Source organism: Plasmodium cynomolgi, chromosome 14, assembly GCF_000321355.1.
Source record: "Plasmodium cynomolgi strain B DNA, chromosome 14, whole genome shotgun sequence".
Classification (NCBI taxonomy): domain Eukaryota; phylum Apicomplexa; class Aconoidasida; order Haemosporida; family Plasmodiidae; genus Plasmodium; species Plasmodium cynomolgi.
In genome coordinates this window covers 1,319,587-1,336,891 of record NC_020407.1, presented here as the reverse complement: position 1 = coordinate 1,336,891, position 17,305 = coordinate 1,319,587, and the positions used below count along the sequence as shown (strand labels likewise).

The 17,305-nt window shown below is 38.9% G+C and overlaps 4 protein-coding genes across 4 annotated transcripts; 1 reads left to right on the top strand and 3 right to left on the bottom strand.

Moving 5' to 3' along the window:
- Positions 1 to 367: 367 nt before the first annotated feature.
- PCYB_143920 (hypothetical protein) lies at positions 368 to 685 on the bottom strand (the record flags this gene model as incomplete). Its single annotated transcript, XM_004224863.1, has 2 exons — positions 368 to 413; positions 441 to 685. The coding sequence occupies 2 exons, from the start codon at positions 683 to 685 to the stop codon at positions 368 to 370; spliced, it is 291 nt and encodes a 96-aa protein (XP_004224911.1).
- A 3,767-nt stretch (positions 686 to 4,452) lies between these two features.
- On the bottom strand, positions 4,453 to 8,664 carry PCYB_143910 (hypothetical protein; the record flags this gene model as incomplete). Its single annotated transcript, XM_004224862.1, has 6 exons — positions 4,453 to 6,602; positions 6,878 to 7,203; positions 7,464 to 7,743; positions 7,880 to 8,092; positions 8,326 to 8,427; positions 8,571 to 8,664. The coding sequence occupies 6 exons, from the start codon at positions 8,662 to 8,664 to the stop codon at positions 4,453 to 4,455; spliced, it is 3,165 nt and encodes a 1,054-aa protein (XP_004224910.1).
- A 906-nt stretch (positions 8,665 to 9,570) lies between these two features.
- On the top strand, positions 9,571 to 11,900 carry PCYB_143900 (hypothetical protein; the record flags this gene model as incomplete). Its single annotated transcript, XM_004224861.1, has 2 exons — positions 9,571 to 9,999; positions 10,050 to 11,900. The coding sequence occupies 2 exons, from the start codon at positions 9,571 to 9,573 to the stop codon at positions 11,898 to 11,900; spliced, it is 2,280 nt and encodes a 759-aa protein (XP_004224909.1).
- An 888-nt stretch (positions 11,901 to 12,788) lies between these two features.
- Positions 12,789 to 16,583, bottom strand: PCYB_143890 (asparagine-rich antigen; the record flags this gene model as incomplete). The annotated part of the gene is made up of 1 exon (XM_004224860.1): positions 12,789 to 16,583. One exon carries the CDS (start codon positions 16,581 to 16,583, stop codon positions 12,789 to 12,791), a length of 3,795 nt encoding a protein of 1,264 aa, XP_004224908.1.
- Positions 16,584 to 17,305: the final 722 nt, after the last annotated feature.

Below are 17,305 nucleotides of genomic sequence, written 5' to 3'. Positions count from 1 at the left end.
AAAATGAAGCATGCGTCACGTGTGAGGCACGTACATTTTTGGCAGTATACAAAACAAAACGATAAAAAAAAAAAATAGTACAAATTAAATTACAATATTATTTATAAAAAAAAGAAAAAAGGCACCCACAAAAATGTTACAAATGGGTTAGGCACTTTGTGGGCGCGCGCCGAGCTATACGCCAAGGCTGTATCATTAATTAAGAGTACACCTATGCGTACGCAAAGGCATATATGTCCACATATCCTTTTTGCTCAAAATGCGGGTGCGTTTTCCCGTTTATTTGCCTCGAGAGGTCGTGGCAAACAAACATATTGCATATATTGACTTTTTATCAGGTGGCCCATCCACCCCCTTTTTTGCCTTCTTAGCCACTCTTTATTTTCCATTTTTTAAAGATGCGAGCTAGGAGGCTGGAGGAGCGAACGAAGCATGCATACACAAACATAAAAAGCAGAGATACTAACGAATAGACAGCTCTGAAAACTGAATTGGAATATTTCTTGTCGTGAATCACAGGTTTGTCCTTGAGATTATCAAAGATATATTTCATCATGTGTTTTTCCCTTTTTAAAAAAGTCTCCTTTTTTTTCACGAGGGTTAACAAATTAACCAAAGCTGCGTCGTTATCAATTTCGATTCCTTCATTTAGGACTTGTATAGATTTGTCATATTCGCCTAACATAAAATATCCTTTAGCCAATCTGAAGTATATTTTCACATTTTTTTTGTCATTTTCTTGAGCTATAAGGGAATATTTAACACATTCTGAGAATTTACTTAATCTCATGAACCCCTGAGCAATATTGCTACTATAGGTGGCATGTAATTTTTGGAATGATTCCAAACGCTCACTGCTTAGTTCTTCCTTTTTGGAAAGCACATAATTGATAGACCTTAGTCCTCTTAGCCAGATTTTAATTGCCCCTTCGTAATCACCATATTTATATTTTGCATTTGCATCATCCCTTGTTTCCTTTTCATTTTCGCCTTCTAAAAATTTTTCATCTATAAAATCGTTGGATATATTTTTTGGTTTGTCTTCTCCATTCGGGGGGCAATCATTTATTACCGTCTTCTCCTCCTTATCTTTTTCCTCCGTAGCTTTTTCCTCCGTAACTTTTTCTTCCTTATCTTTTTCCTCCGTAACTTTTTCCTCCGTAACTTTTTCCTCCGTAACTTTTTCTTCCTTATCTTTTTCCTCCGTAACTTTTTCTTCCTTATCTTTTTCCTCCTTATCCTTTTCCTCCTTATCCTTTTCCTCCGTAACTTTTTCCTCCTTGTCCTTTTCCTCCGTAACTTTTTCCTCCGTAACTTTTTCCTCCGTAACTTTTTCTTCCTTATCTTTTTCCTCCGTAACTTTTTCTTCCTTATCTTTTTCCTCCTTATCCTTTTCCTCCTTATCCTTTTCCTCCGTAACTTTTTCCTCCTTGTCCTTTTCCTCCGTAACTTTTTCCTCCTTATCCTTTTCCTCCGCAACTTTTTCCTCCTTATCCTTTTCCTCCGTAACTTTTTCCTCCCTATCCTTTTCCTCCTCTACATTCCCGTCACTGTCTTGATTTTCTTTTGTGATGTCATTTTCGGATGGAGACGATTTGTATAACTCATTCTTTTCACTTTCATCACATACGTCTGTGTCTACATTTTCATTGTCGTTATTTTCTGCACCCTTTTCGTGGTCGTACTTGTCGTTGCCTTTATTTAAATTGTTTAGGCTACTTTGTGTGCTGCTTTTCGAGAGCGAGTCCATTTTTATTTTTTTAAAAAATGTACTCTATCGTCCTTCTGATTTCTTTCCGTTTCTTGCTTCACAATTTTTATTTGATCATTCATCAGAGTAATTGTGATAGGAAATATTCCAAAAAATTGAAAATGCATTTGGGAATTTATGCACCCCCCCCTGTCCACTCTCTGTGCGTGCTTTTTTACTAAGGCGGAAAAATACTGTTTTTTTTTTTTTTTGCGTGCTGCTTTTTTGCTCTATCCCGTACTGCACTCTACTTCAACTTTTCGATGTTATATGCGTCCATATTTCCCCCGTGGAGAAGGTCTCAGTTATGGAATGGGGGGAAATAAAACGACGTAAAACGAAGCAAATTGTGAAAAATGGGAAAAATAAAAAAAATCGTAAAAATCGAAAAAAACGTGTATTCTTAAGCGAGTTGGTGCTTCCTCCTGTGCACTTTCAACTTATGCAACTATTTCCACTTTTTAATGAAACCTGCCCTACGTCCGTGGTTTTTCAAATGCTTATTATGCGCTCATGTGAAGCAGCTCAAAAATGCGGTCGCGAAAAAAGGGATGGCGCAAAGGCGACGGGTATGCGGCGTTATATTGCCGAAATGTACGTGGTAGGCCAGGTAAGGCTGACCATCAAATAGGGGGAGATTCAATGTTATAGCTCAGCAAAATCAAACGCGCAAAATGGGGGGATGGCACGAAACTGCGAGTTGGCCACCCGTTATTTTGTTCGTTCGTCAATCTGATGACGCGCTAGATGGTTTGAGGTCAAAATGACGCTTCGTAAATTGGTAAACTCGCAAATTTGTGAATTTGTAAATTTTGCTTATACGGTTAATCCCTTTTGTTTTTTTTTCCTACCAACGGGACCTCGCCATAAAATCCTCTTTAAGCAATCACGCTTCGCAGAGCATTTCTTTGCAGTGAGAAGGTCCTACTAATTTTTCCAAATACGTGCTTTTCATTTACAGACTTAGCAAGCCTTTGAAGAATGCCTTAGTTGGCCTCTTTGTGAAAATTTTGCGAATTGTTAATCGTAAAATGAATCATGAAGAAGCGGCTAAAAAAGCGCATTTATTTCAAGTCTTCACCGAAAGGATGATTTTTTTTTTGGCAAATTGAGGAAAACATAATTTTCTAGAGGAACTACATATCGCAAGGAAAAATAACGACATATAAGGGATATGCATATAAATTAAAACATACGTGCATGCGCAGATGGAGGGGAAATAGCGCTCAACGAATGCCCACGTAGATGCTGCCTTTACGCATGAAAATGCGCGCTTCTTTATTTAATTTAAGTTAATTTAAGTTAATTTAATTTAATTTAAGTTAATTTAATTTAGGTTAATTTAAGTTAATTTAAGTTAATTTAATTTAATTTAATTGCTGCATGACACGGCAACCCTGAACGACGGCGTCAAACAGCGACAAGTCTTTTTTTTCTGACTGAATTGCGCCTAGTAAAAAATGTATATTGCGCAAAGCTGGAAATAAACTTAAGGGGGAATTCGGAATTATGTGCCGTGCATATAGAAAATGAGGCGCGACGCGATGGTTTAATTCAACTGTTCGTGCGTATCGTCGTATGTACTATCGCGCGGACAAATGAGCGTATATACGCCATAGCGCTCATGCGGGGTCACTCAGAAATAGTCATAGGTATCCAAACACTTGAGACAGTCCGTCAACTTCATCTTCTGTTCATAGTCGTCTAACCCCATATCGACCAAATTCTTTATTTTGATCATCGAAACGTTCGCTAGGTTATCTCCGCACAGTAAAATGTCCTTCTTGTTGAACATCCTTCGGGGAAAAATGGGGAAAAAGGAACAAGCCAATGGGGTACTGATAAGTACACGGACTGGTCTATACCGGATGTGCCCCGCGTATACCCTATTGGCACAACCGCTGATACACTACCGAGGCGCGCGGTTCGGCTCCTACTTGAGGCATATAATTTTAGACGCCTCAACCACGTTGGGGTAGAAAATGATCAAGGGGTCCTTAGACAAAAAATTGAAGTCCCATAATTCCACGCGGCCGTCATCCGAGCAGCAGAAGAAGGACGTGGAATTGTTGGGCATCCTGCGTGGCAAAAGAAGAAGGGCACAATGTACACGTGGTGTTACATATCATCCTTAGTTGTGCGCAGAGCAAACCTATTTACATATGCTCGCGCGTCTGTGCATTTCTCGCATGGACAAATGACCGCCTTGCGCCCATCCGAGCATATTCGATAACCATAGTATATCGTTGATGGAGCTGAACGAATTCTTCGACTTAAAAGTGGTGATTTGTTTATTCGAGAATTTGTGCCACAGCTTTACTGTGCAGTCTTCCCCGGCACTTAGGAAAATGTCGTGGTCGAATTTATTTATTTTTATTTTGTTTACAGCCCCGAAATGGGCTACATAATAATTTAAGTACGACTTCTGATAGCAGCTATTGCATCTGTATATTATTCCATTCTTTGTGCCTAAATTGGGTTAAAGCGGAAATTGTGGAACGCATTTCGAGGTGTGTTTCTCTCGGGTATCTGTGCAGTTTGCGCAAATGATTACTGTCCCATTGTGGGGTCATATGACAGATTCACTTAGCAAAATTGGCGCACGGAGAAGAACTCATTCAGGGGGGCATTTTATGTAGAATCTCTCGTAGGCACAAAAAGGTGTATGAAATTTAGTGCGTTTAAAAAGATCCACCCAAGTGTCAACACATGTGCTGGTCCTTTTTGATGTGTGTGAAGCACTTACCGAGGTAATAGTAAGAGTGAGTCGGCTTTATTTTTTTGTCAATGATGTTTTCCGTAATATTTTTGTAATGGTTTAGTAGTTCTTCTTCCCTAGATATGCGCTTCACATACTGTTCCCCCGTAGCATCGACCATTGCCGCAGTTTCGTTGGCCCCTGCTTCATACGAAGTTGTGTTGTTTGGCACGCCCTTGCTCGGTTCCTGAATATCACAGTTTGGAATGTTCTCCCCCGAATTGTCGTAACGTATTTGCTTGTGGCCGAGCTGCTTTGCATCCTCCCTCTTTATGGTGCTGATGATAAAATCTTCATCGTGGTTCATGTAATTATCTATGTCAATACAAGTTAAGGAAGAGTTAAATGGTTTATTTGAGAGGTTTTTATTTTCAAATACTGATGAGAGGCCTTGATACAAATCATTTTTTTTATTCTTTAGGTATAAAATTTCTTTATTTTTTAATTCCTTTTCTATAGTCCACTGGTACACATGCCCATTTTCATGTGCAGAGTAGAAAATACTTTCTTGCGTATTGTTTGCCATGTAGTTGCTTTTAAAGCAGATGTCATATATGGGTTCAAAACAGTTGTCGTAATAACTTTTTATGCTAGTAGATTTCAAAACAGCTCCCTGATCACTATTTCTAGTGTCGTAAATGTTGATGTGTCCATTGGATAAGGTGGCAACTAGTAGGTTGGGATTATTGTTCGAGTACATAATTTTGAGTACACTTGAATTAACGTCATACAGCCTTAGTGGATATGTTGGGTTGATGTAACTAAAAATAGCAATGTTTCCTTTGCTATTTTGGAAGCTTCCAATGTCTAGTGTGTTCGAATAGCTAGCTGTTATGTAGTCTTCATAAAATTTGTTCGTATCTATAGATGTCACTATTTTTTCTAATTTGTTATAATGAAATTGGAACAGCTTGTCAATGGAAATATTTTTGATGTATTTTTTTCCTTTCATTTTGTACAGCTGGTTGCTATTATTCGCCTTCCCATATGTGTCCCCCTTTTCTGTATATTCCTCCATGTAAGCATTGTGATCATTTTGCATATCATCTTTGCACATGAAATGATCTTCATCGTCATACATGAACATGCCCTCGTCTTGTCTCACCTCCGAGACGAACTTTATTCTGTTCCCTCTGATGGAGGTAAATTTTTCTTTCTTCTTTAGCACATAAGATATTTTCTTTTTTTCTATGTTTTCTTTTTCCAAAATTTGTTTTTTTTTTTCATCATTGCAATCATTTTTTAAAACATCATCTAGGATCAGTGTGCTGATTTTTTTTATTTTATCTTCATTGCTTTCTTCATTTGCAATGATATCGAAAATTTGGTGATCTCCCTCAGTTTTGCCATCTTCATTTTTATTCGGTTCATTTGCATTGCACATTTGTTCGGGCACGTTTTTATCATCTGCCTGCGTTTCAGCTGTCTTTTCTGTCTGATCTGCCGCTTGGTTTGACATTTTATTGCGGACTCCTTTTCCAGTTCTCCTTGCTGCCTTTTTCCTGATTTGTGTCCTCAACTTTCCAGCTGAAATTTGTCGTCTTATTTTTTTCTTCTTCCCTTTGGACAGAACAGCTACTCGTTTGAGCAGGTCCACGTGAGTAGCCCACTGGGGATCTCCGTTCAGGGAGGGTGCACTCCTCTGCTCATGCATCTCTTCCTTACTAGCAATATCAATGCATTTGTTAATTTTGCAAAAGTTAATTGCCTTTTTGAAATTCATTTTTATTTTCATCCTGATGATGGTCTTTTTTCTCCTGTAGTTAATGTTTGGGTTCGTAAGGGCGTCGTAGTTCTCTCCGTCGAACATTTTCACTTTGTTATTTTTTCTCTTATCATTTAGGTAACTCAAGTGGATGTTCTTGTACAGCATTTGCTCGTAATAGTATACATTTTGTACTACGTACTTTTCCATATTTTTTAATATATGCACAAAAGATCCCTTGTTTAAATTTTTTTTTTGGTTGTTTATTTTCCATGGGATAATATTTGCGCTGTCCTCCATGTCTTCTGGACTTTCCGGGGACGCGTCCGTTTGCTCCCTTTTCTTTTTGATTATCGACTTGATTAGATATTCGTCTTCGCTGAAGCTGCCTTTGAAAATGGGAAGCGAAGGAGCGAACAAGGGACGCGCGCAACGTGGCACATGAGGAGTGGCACGCGAGATGTAACACGCACATGTAACACGCTGCGTGACGCACGAGGGGGGAGGGTTCCCCCTTTTCCACGTCAGCCCAGCACACACTCAGGATAATCAGTGAGTCGTAGGTGGGGGGGATACACCTATCTAACATGAGCAGCACACCACTTCCCAACCCTGATGCGCATCACACAGAGAGAAAGCCGCATCACGGTAGAATTCTCCTTACTTGTTAAAAATTTCATCGTTTTCATATTTTTAAATTTGCTCCTAGTTCTGAATGTTCTACTTTTATTTGACAACGTTCGAGACATATTTTTTGTGGAAAAGAGAGTATTAAAAAGGGACGTATTATTTTTCTTGGACTTATAAAACGATTTTGGTATGATCGTCGTTTGCTTGTTATCTACTACATTCTTATCAACAACCTGGACCCACATGTTTTTCTTCAAAATGACTCTTTCGTTAATGTTTAGCGAGTCTCCGTATTCATCCATTATCTTTTTTAGCTTTTTGTTTCTATATTTCAAAAATTTCTTGTGCAGCAGCTCGGATCTGTACGCACGGGGGGATGGGGAGAACGAGTGGTTGCACTGGGTGAAGTGGTGAAGTGGTGAAGTGGACAAGTGATCTACTTGATTGCTGCTTCCAATGCGGCTGTGAATCGGGGCACGTGGAGCGAACTCCCCCTGAACCCTGCGCAGCCGCTCTACGTGGTGTTTCATCCCCGCGCAGGACTTCCTAATGCAGAGAAGCCCTTATAATGGTATTTTTTTTTTCTCTCTTTTTTTTTCTCTCTTTTTTTTCCGCCTAACATGTCCGATGGGTTCCTTATGATCAACTTGTGCAGTTCGTGTAAATTCGTCTGAGAACTTTTGTTCTGTTTGTTAATGGTGGAAACATAGACTTCCTTGTTCTTTCTGAACACATTTAATGTCTGCATCGTTTTGTTTATGTAATTGCTTTCGTCATTGTTGATCAGTTTTTCATATCTTTGATTTTTTTCTTCGGTGGCCTTTTTTTCCTCCTCCATGTCGTTTAGCATATTGGGGATGTTCAGCAGGTTGATCGTTTCTGATTCGCTCAACTGGATTTCTGCGCAGGTGCGAGGGGAACGTCATTACACTTCAGAAGGAAGCAGTCAAGAAGATGCACAATAGCAGTGGAGGGGAACGCACATAAAATGCTCCACATTTCTCGCCCCTCATCCACAAGTAGGTTATCAACTTACCATTGTAGGATTTTAAAATGTCCTCTTCGTACTGAATACCTTTTGATTCCCCTTCCTGGTCTTCTTCCTCAACAGAGTCCTTCTCCCCCAGTCCATCTTTTGGATTTCCATCAATTATATCTCCTATGTGATTAGCTTCATCGGTCACTTTTGTTGTGCTTCCCTTCTGGTCGATAAATTCATTTTTGTCATCGAACTGTTTAAGTAAGTAGTCTGATGAGGGGAAAGGAAAAACCGTCACACGTGTCAGGAAGTGGGAGGAGTAAATAATAACCAGCTTCTCCAACACAGTGCAGGGGTTCTTTAAAAATGATATGTGGGAGAGACACAAACGAGGAGATGTAATCGCAAAAATACACATGTGTCAATGTGAGTATGCATGTGTTGTCTTCGTTATGTGGTCCCCCTAGACACATTCCATCGAAGAAGAGATGAGCGAGCTTTACCTATTTGGTCGAAAGATTTCTTCGTTTCTGTTTCTTGAAAATTGAAGTATATTGGCTTGGGCGTTATGTTCTTGTTGTCGAGGATTATTTCAATTTGGTCATCTTTAAAAAGGAGCAAACAAAAAGGGAGTGACACCTTTATGTGAGTTTTTTTTTTTTTTTTTCATCTTGCACATTTCTGTGCATGTGTGCCTTTCTTAGTAATATTCATTTTTTGTTTTTTTTTTACTTCTTTCCGTTCTGACCCTTAAAATCTCCGTTCAGCTTGTTGGACCTATTGAAGCAAATTTTGCTCATGTTGCTTTTGATTTTTTTCATGGTGCTGAATCCTTCTTCCATCGTCGCCATCGTTCCACTCGTTGCTTATCCAGGGTGGGGGGGGTGCTGGTAAAAGAGGGTGCTCCCTGCGCGCATGCACCTACGTGTGTTGTTACGTATATGCCTCTGTGCATATGTCTTTGTACATATGCCTTTTTGCACATGCCTATGTATACACCTAGTGCGCCTTTGGCACGTGGGAAGGGGGGTGACGTTTTCGCCTCGTTAGTGTTAAAAGTGGGGTAGAAGCGCTACAATGGGGCGCACATTCATGCGCGGCTTCTGGTAGCAATTTTGTCAATGTGCCCATTTACCCCTTGGGGGCGTCTCTTCCCGTGAAGGAGGCAGAGGCTTAGAAGCGCCACGTCGAATTTCTCCCCTTTCAATTTTCTATACTCCAGCATGCAGGCAATGAATAAAACGGTCCAAAAAATTGCCACATTTTTTTCGTAGCCTTTTTAAATTACCGTGCGATGTGGGAGGAATATGCGCAGGAAAAAAAAAAAATAACAAAAAGGGGCAGAAAAAAAGAAAAAATGACAATAATGACAGTAATGACAATGATGACAGTGATGGCGAAAAAATGACGTGAGGGAAGCAAACAAAGCAGGATGTAGGTGCCGAAACAGTGCAGCGAATGCCCGCGCGGAAATCACAAAATGGAAAAGAAAAGCGCCCAAATTGGAGAGCTATCAAAATACAGCTCTTCCGCATTTGCTACGCAACAACGGAGAGTAGGAAAAAATGCGAGTTTGAATAAACACAAAAAAAAACACAAATTTTAGTGAACGCAAAAAAAAAACGTGAATTTACTAAACATGCATATGCTTCACGTGGACGCAAACTTTCTCCTATGCGATGCTGTGCGCGCCCCTGACACATATACGCCGCATCCTCGGCGAAGGAATCACCAAGGTTGGCGACGAAATGTTTGTCTTAAAAATTGGATTCCCCAAACTCGAAAAGGGAAGAAGTAGAAGGAAGGGAATTTTTTTCTTCAACACCGCAAGTCAGTCAAATGTAAAACTTCCAAATAAGTCTGGGGACACAAATGAGAAATGGGGAAATGTGTTCCATTTTGAGGGGAAAATTTCCCCCAATTTTGAAAATTTAAATTTGCAAAATTTAAATAACAGGGAAGTGCTATACTATCTAGGATACTGCAGTAAAAATAAGTTACTAAAATTGCACCTCTTAAATTCGAACATGAAAGAATTGCACAGCTTAGTGTTAAATAGTGTAAATTGCATTTCTACTGATTTTCATCAGAATAAAAAAAATATATTAAATCCGAAGTGTTATCAGGAGGGGGTGAAAAACATCCCAAAGAAACCCTTTTTCGACATTCACGATTTGGTAAAGGTTTATTTAAACATTTGTTACATTAATTCATATTTTTTTTGAAGACAAAACGGGAAAACTATGGAGACAGCGGTTGCGCTTTTTCCCCCCAAAGTTGTGGCAACAAGGATGGTGATAAAAATGGACACATGTTAATCAAAAAGGACGCATCCTTATATGAGAAAAAAAATGTAAACAAATGCCAAGGAAGGGAAAGGAATGGAAACAACGATGTAGAGAACTTACTTAAAAAAGACAACAAATTTATATACACCAATGTCGAGAACAGGAACATGGAAGCGTCTAATGAGTTTGTGTGCAACGAACATGTAAAAAATATATTTGACTTGTTATCCATTTTTTTTCTTCAAAATGTGAACATTCTGAACGACCATTATTTGTGTCGAATTTTTTACGGATACAATAAAAGCAAATTTGTGAATGAGCGATATTTGAACAATTTAAGTTTTGAGATTATCAAAAGGATAAAAAAAATCAGGACGTTCCATTTATACTTAATATTGATGAATTCGCACTATCTCAGTTATGTGGACAAAACTTTTGTAAAAATTTTACTTATTCATATTGTTAATAAGCTTTCCCAGTTGCCGTGTGAAGCCATATGCCAAGTTTTACCCGTCGTCCCCTTATTCATTCACTCGGAAAAGCTTACGTACAAAATTAATGTAATATATGCGAAGAAAATTGCTAGCTTTAATCAAGTCAGTCATGCTGTTAGCTTGTTTAAAAAAATGATACAGTGGAAAATGATATCCCAAAAAAATATATTCCTCAGCTTTAGCCATTTGAACAAATTTATGAAAGTCAGAAAGGGGTCCATCAAGGGGGATGCCCAAAGGGGAACTTCCCTCCATCGGGGGAAAGCAAAAGAAGGGGGAGTCACCCCCGAGCCTCCTTCCCAGACGCCGAACGACGAACAAATGATAAACAATGTAGTGGCAAACTTCGACCCACTTGACGGGAGGGTCGCACGAGGCGATCATATAAAATTTCCAGTAAGAAATACCTCAAGGGGGGGAAGCAACCGTTCACAGGATTACACTATTGGTAGAGGGCCCCCTCAGAAGGGCAGTGGTAGTGCAGCGCTGGCGGGGGGGTTTTCTCCCACGGCGGAGGAAATGTTTTCATTTGAACAGGAGCTGATGAGATGTAGCAAAACTTCCCCCAGGGAAAAGAACCCCAGCGTAAAATTTGGAAGTGAAAACGTTGGAAGTGAAAAATTTGGAAGTGAAGAATTTGGAAGTGAAGAATTTGGAAGTGAAAACTCTGGCAGTGAAAACTCCGGCAGTGAAAACTCCGGCAGAGAATCTCCCCACAGTGAGAACACCCGCGAGGACGCGTCGCGAACGCACAAGGGGGACAGCCTCCTTTTCAACCTAAAACTCATCGAAATGCACCTGATACACGACTTCAAAAATATATACTGCCTTCTCCCGAGTGATTATAAAAACTTCCTTCAAAAAATTCGGACCCTTCCATGTAGCGTTAACAAAAATATGCAAGGAGAAAAAGAAATTTACATTTTAAAGAAATATATGAAAATGCTAAATTATGAATTTATTACATTTTTCCATGGCCCCTACGTGCTGCACATTTGTGACCCCTTTTACAAAATTTATCTGGAGTGGGAGAATGGATGGAAATTATATCCACTGTATCAGCAAAATGCGGAAAGAAATTTCCGAGAAAATAAAATCAGTCACCTGAAAAGGGAAGGGTTTAGTGAAATTCTCATTTGCCATGATACCTTTGCGAATTGTCCAAGTGAGGAAGAAAAAATCAACTATCTCAGTTCCGTTTTACAGCACACAAAATTTTCCAAGTGTAGCCCCATCATTTGTGGGGCGGCCGCGGTTGCGCCCCCTCCCGTGGTGTCTCAGGACATTTACCTCTGAATTTTCAGCGTCGAAGGTGTAAAGAGAAAAAAAAAAAAAAAAAGAAGCATACGTGACACTTTGCTGGTAAACTTACATGCGCGTTACTTCCTATTAAACGCATTCCCCAGTGGAGCATTTTTTCCCACTTTTTTTTTTTGATTGTACAGTTTCTCCTTTACTCTGTTGCGCTATTTTGCAACTGCTTATGTCGCACCTTTGCGTTTGTCCTACGTGCATAAAAGGACTTCCCCCCCTGAGGGGAAGGCTTTGTTTTTTTTTTCGTGAATACTCATTTCGCACTGCACACACACGCTGCGTGATGTTTTTTAAACGAGAAGACTTTGCTTTTCGAGAGGCGTTGTTGTTATAAAATGAGTTAAGTATCATTTGTACCACGTGGACACAGGTGTGTACAGGGACCAAGTGGTTGGAAAGCAGATCGAAGGGGCGTTACCTACACATGCAATGTATAAATAAGCAAATACATATTACAGGCACATACATAAGCGGGTACGTATGAACCATTTTCGTGACAGAGAAACGTTAAAAAAAAAAATAAAATAAAAAAACGAATGAAAATAACAAACAAATAATCCAGCTGGGTTTGTATAGTTAAAAAGGTTTAATCCCCTTTTTGACATTACCTGTTTCGAATTTGCCCTCCTTAAAAAATGTGTAACGTGTAGCATATAAATTGTGAATGTTTGGAAGCGTGAGGGTCGCGGCAGATACAAAGGGGAATTTGCGCAGCTTGCTAATGTGTGTGCCCCATTGCAACTTTTTTTTTATTTTTTATTTTCGCGCATTTCGCGATGCACGTTCCAAATAAAGCATAACACATGGGCGTAGGAAGAAACGCACACAGACACGCAAATTTAGCGGTGCGCGCGAAAAACAAATTGGGAGCTAAAAGAAATATGCATACAAATAGGAAGAGAAGGTCATTTTGTTTATATCATAAAAATTGTCATACGTGCAAACATAATCGAAGCTTAGCTTGTTGTACAAATTTATGGCCGCTTTGTTATAATCTATCACATGTAGGTACATGTACAGAGGCAGGGGCACATCATCATCATTATAATCTAAGCAAACCTTTTTTGCATTCACATTTTTTAGGTGAAAAAATGGTCTGTCTTTTAAATTGAAGGCACAAAAATTGTTTAAAAAAAAATCCAGCATTTTATTGTTAAGGCTTGAGCAGTACAGGGGATTTTTAAATAGGGGGAATTTAAAGAACGCAGGAAAAGGATCTCTTCTTTGCGCTTCTCCCTTTTGTTTCCCCTTCTCTGCTAACATCTCCGCGTTTTTATTTTGAATAATAACATAAAGGTGGTGCAAATAATCATTCAGTATGATTTGTTTGTAACACTCCCGTAGAACTCCATTCGAAATGCTATAATTTTTGGACTTTTCGGTGCACCACTTGCTTTTGCGTCTGTTTCCATGATTGGCGTGACTACTCAAGTTGTTCGTTTTGTACGTTTTAAAAGTGAGTGAAGGGTTGTCCCCCATTTGGTGACTCTCCCTTCTGTTATTCCCATGTTCGTCCGCTTGATTGGTGTTAAGCTGAGTTGGATAATTACCACAAAGTGGGGACTTATTTTTAAAATTCGATGCCGCTTCGTTGTTCTCGTCATCCGTTTGCGCAGTGACGAAATCTTCTTTCCGAGCAGAGTCATTCCTATTGGCACACTTATTTTCGTTTTTCTGTTCCTCCAACTGTTCGTGCAAACTGTTAGCAGGACCACTTCGTGCCCCATCAGGTGGTTTCCTTTCCGCTTCCAGGCAGTTCATCATTTCCCATATTAACATATCTTCCTTTCCATTTATGCTCTTCCTCTTGTAGTCCCTATCGGAGAACGATTTTTCATCACTAAGGATGGAGTGGAAATCGTCCGACGAGTTGTCCGTGAGTAAACCCTCGTCGAAAAAATCGTTTTGGTGCTCGTCAGTTAGATGGCTAGAAGAAATGCTATAAAACATATCGTTATCAATGTAGCAATAAAATTTACTCTTGTACAGAAATATTCTGTAAATGATGAAGTAGAAATAAAACACGGTGTATTCAATGAGGTAAGAAGCTAAGTTTAGTCCCCTAAAGTACTCACTTATTCCCACTGTTAAAATGTAAATACTGTTAATTTTTTTTTTAATGTATTTTTTGGTCAGCGTTTTGATATTTTCATTCATGTAAATTTCTTCATATAATTTCTTTTCAAATTTTGTGTCTTTATTAACATGTTGCGTTCGCAAAACGGATAAGTCGTTCAGCACGTTGTGCAGATGTACGAGTGCTTTTTTTTCCTGGTTGAACGGATGCGATGAGCAGTTAGGTACCTTTTCACCATTTTGGTTTATCATATCGCTCGACTGTGTTTTCATTCCATCATTTCTTCCATTTGTATGGAGTGTGCTTCCGTTGAATAGTTCATTTTGATCCGTCTTTTTCAGATTATTCGATGGAAAAATGCTTGTCGTTTTTTCCCTCCCGCTGGAATTCCCATTTTTATCTAGCGGGATATAATTCTCTAAAAAAGTCAAAGATGAATCGTACACATATTTTAAGTAGTTCTTTCCTTTTTTTGAGTTATTCGATTTTTTTTTAAAATGGTTACATATATTGATAAAATCCTTTTCGTTTCTAGCATCTTGGTAGTTAATCAGATTTGACACACTTCCAACAAGGTAATCTTTTTTCACTCTCTTTTTATTACGATTGTACAAATTGAGCGTTTCTTTGTTTAAGCATATTTTATCTCTCAATCGACTTATCACATTTTCTGTCCCAAGAATTGGGTTACCTCTCTCTTCATATTCTATGTTCTTTTCCTTCAACTGTCTGTAAATATTTTGAATATTCCTATTATTATCATCATACATGTTGTTGTGGAGATTGCCTAGGTAACTGCTGAACTGAGTGCCATCATGCTTCTTCCCACTTCCGTCGCTTCCGCCATTTTCGCCACTTCCGCCGCTTCCCACGCCGTTCTCCTTCTGGAGGGAAGACACCCAAGTGCTGCTATTCTTACGGCTGTGTGCACCGTTACGCTTCGTATCCTTTTCATTTTCATCCACTGATGGGGGGTTCTTTTTAATGTACTCCTCCTTTTTGAAATTGTTACTTCTATCTCGATTTTTATCATCGAGTTTGTCATTCGCACTGTTCTCCTTTTTATGTTCTACGTGGCTGTTCTCTTCCTTTAAAATTTCTTTCTTTTTTATATATTCTTCTAGGTGAGTTCCGTTGTACCTACACATATTGTGTCCATTTCCATAGCGGACCCAACTGTAGGGCGTGACCTTCTTTGCACTTTTACTAGCGACGTGTTTACTATCCTTATGCTTATTATTGCTATATATTTCTCCTTTGGTTTTGCTCACAGGGGAATCATTCTGTGTGCTTTGCGAGAAACAAATCGTGGGCAGACATTTAGCAGATGGGTTTGACAAATTGCTTGACTTGGTGCGCAGTTTATTAAGCGGCCTTCTTCTGCCATTTGTTCTGCTCTCTGAAGGGGAACACCCAGCAGCATCAGACTGGACATGACCATGGCCATCGGACTGGCAAGGGTCGTCCGAATGGGCCGTGTCGATCGACTGCTTGGTATCCACTGACTGGGCTGTGTGAGCCGAATTCGCGTCGCTTCCACTATTACGCGACCTATTACTGTCGTCCATAAATTTGATATAATCCAATAGGATATCCTTTTCACTGACCTTTTCTATCGTTTTTCTTTTCAGAAATTTAGTAACATGATCACTGTTTATATAATCAATAAATGAAAAAGGAAGGAAGGCACCTATGGAGAATATTTCCTCTTCCTTCCACTTTTTATTTATTTTTTTTTTTCCATCATTATCCGTGTCCACGGAACGATTTGATGAATTGTAATCTTCCGAGTTCACTAATTTTTTATTTGAAATGTTGTCTAAATCATCGTCGTTACAGTCTGAATTTTTCTCAGTTTCTGCTCTCTCTTCGGCTTTCTTTCCTTTCATTTTATGATCGTCGTCACCTAGCGGGGAGGCGCCGCGCTCCTTTACTGCCTCGTCATTTTTCTCCTCAGGGGGTGCTGGGCTCGATTGGTTAGCGCTGCCGCTGTTACGCGATACATCGCAACCATCTCCGTTGCTTCCCCCTCCGCCCCGGTTCACTTCTTTTGGCTTCACTACGCCGTCGTGCCGTTTGGCGCCCGCATTGCTCCTGAGGGAGCGGGAAATCCTATCAACGACCCTCGTAACCTCATCGTCTATCACTTTATCATCGGCAAAATTACAAATGCTAAAGTAAAAATCGGAGTGGTACTTTACAGGAAAGAGCTCCTTGTGCAAATCGAATACGTCGTCGATGTCAGATTCTTTTAAAAAGCGAAAATAAATTAAATTCAAAATATTTATTTTTTTTAATATTTTATGTAAGAGTATTTCCCTATCTTCACATAAATCTAAGAATAATCGAGAACTTAAAATTTGTTCATGCATGTCATTGCGTAAGGCAGATGACGTTGACAGAAACCTTTGCTTGTTCTGTTTCTTGAACAATCCTAACACATTATTTACAACTTTGTCATACTGGAATTCAATAAAACTACTTTTTCTACTTCTAGAATTCATATTTTCATCACCACTGTTCTTATGGGTTATAAAATTCAAATTTTTCTCCTCATTAGCATTATATATATCCATATCCATAATCATATCCCCCTTTTTTTCCTGTTCCTACTTTAACATTTTAGTTAAATAAAAGGGTCTCTTCACAGTTTCTTCCGATAGTTCGATAGTCCTTTTTTTTTTTAAATATATATACACTATGAAAGGGTGTACGTATATAAGCAATCATTTCATGTGTGTATGCGTGTAAGTTTACACGTGAGAGCACCAATGTGTATGTGCGTTATAAGTGCACCTTAATTTTTAGGCTACGGTTGCTAACACATCCAAATTGTACTATACTAATTTTGACTTTTTATATTTTTTTTTAAAGCTTAAATTGTACATACAATTTATTTAATTAGGTTGTACATCATCGTGTTCTACGGATTTATGTTACGCGTCATTACGTTGCGCATCATTATGTTGCGAGTCATTATATTTGTTCGCTTTTTTCAAAAAGAAATTAAAAAAAAAAAAATGTGCTCAGCTAACCTGTTGACATACTATATGCGCATTCGTGTAACACTCTGTGTGCTCATCTTCTTTCTTACGTAAAATACATAGCTTGGAATCGCTTTTATTTTTTTTTCTTTCCCCCTTTCGGTGTGTACTTCAAAGTGAAAGAATTAGACTGATTAAATATAGTGATAAATATTTTTTCATAAAAAAAATATCACCGAAAAAAAATGAAAGACATTTTACTGAAAATGTAAGTTACAAAAAAAAAAAAAAAAAAAAAAAAAAACGGGGGGAAAGTAAAAGAAGGT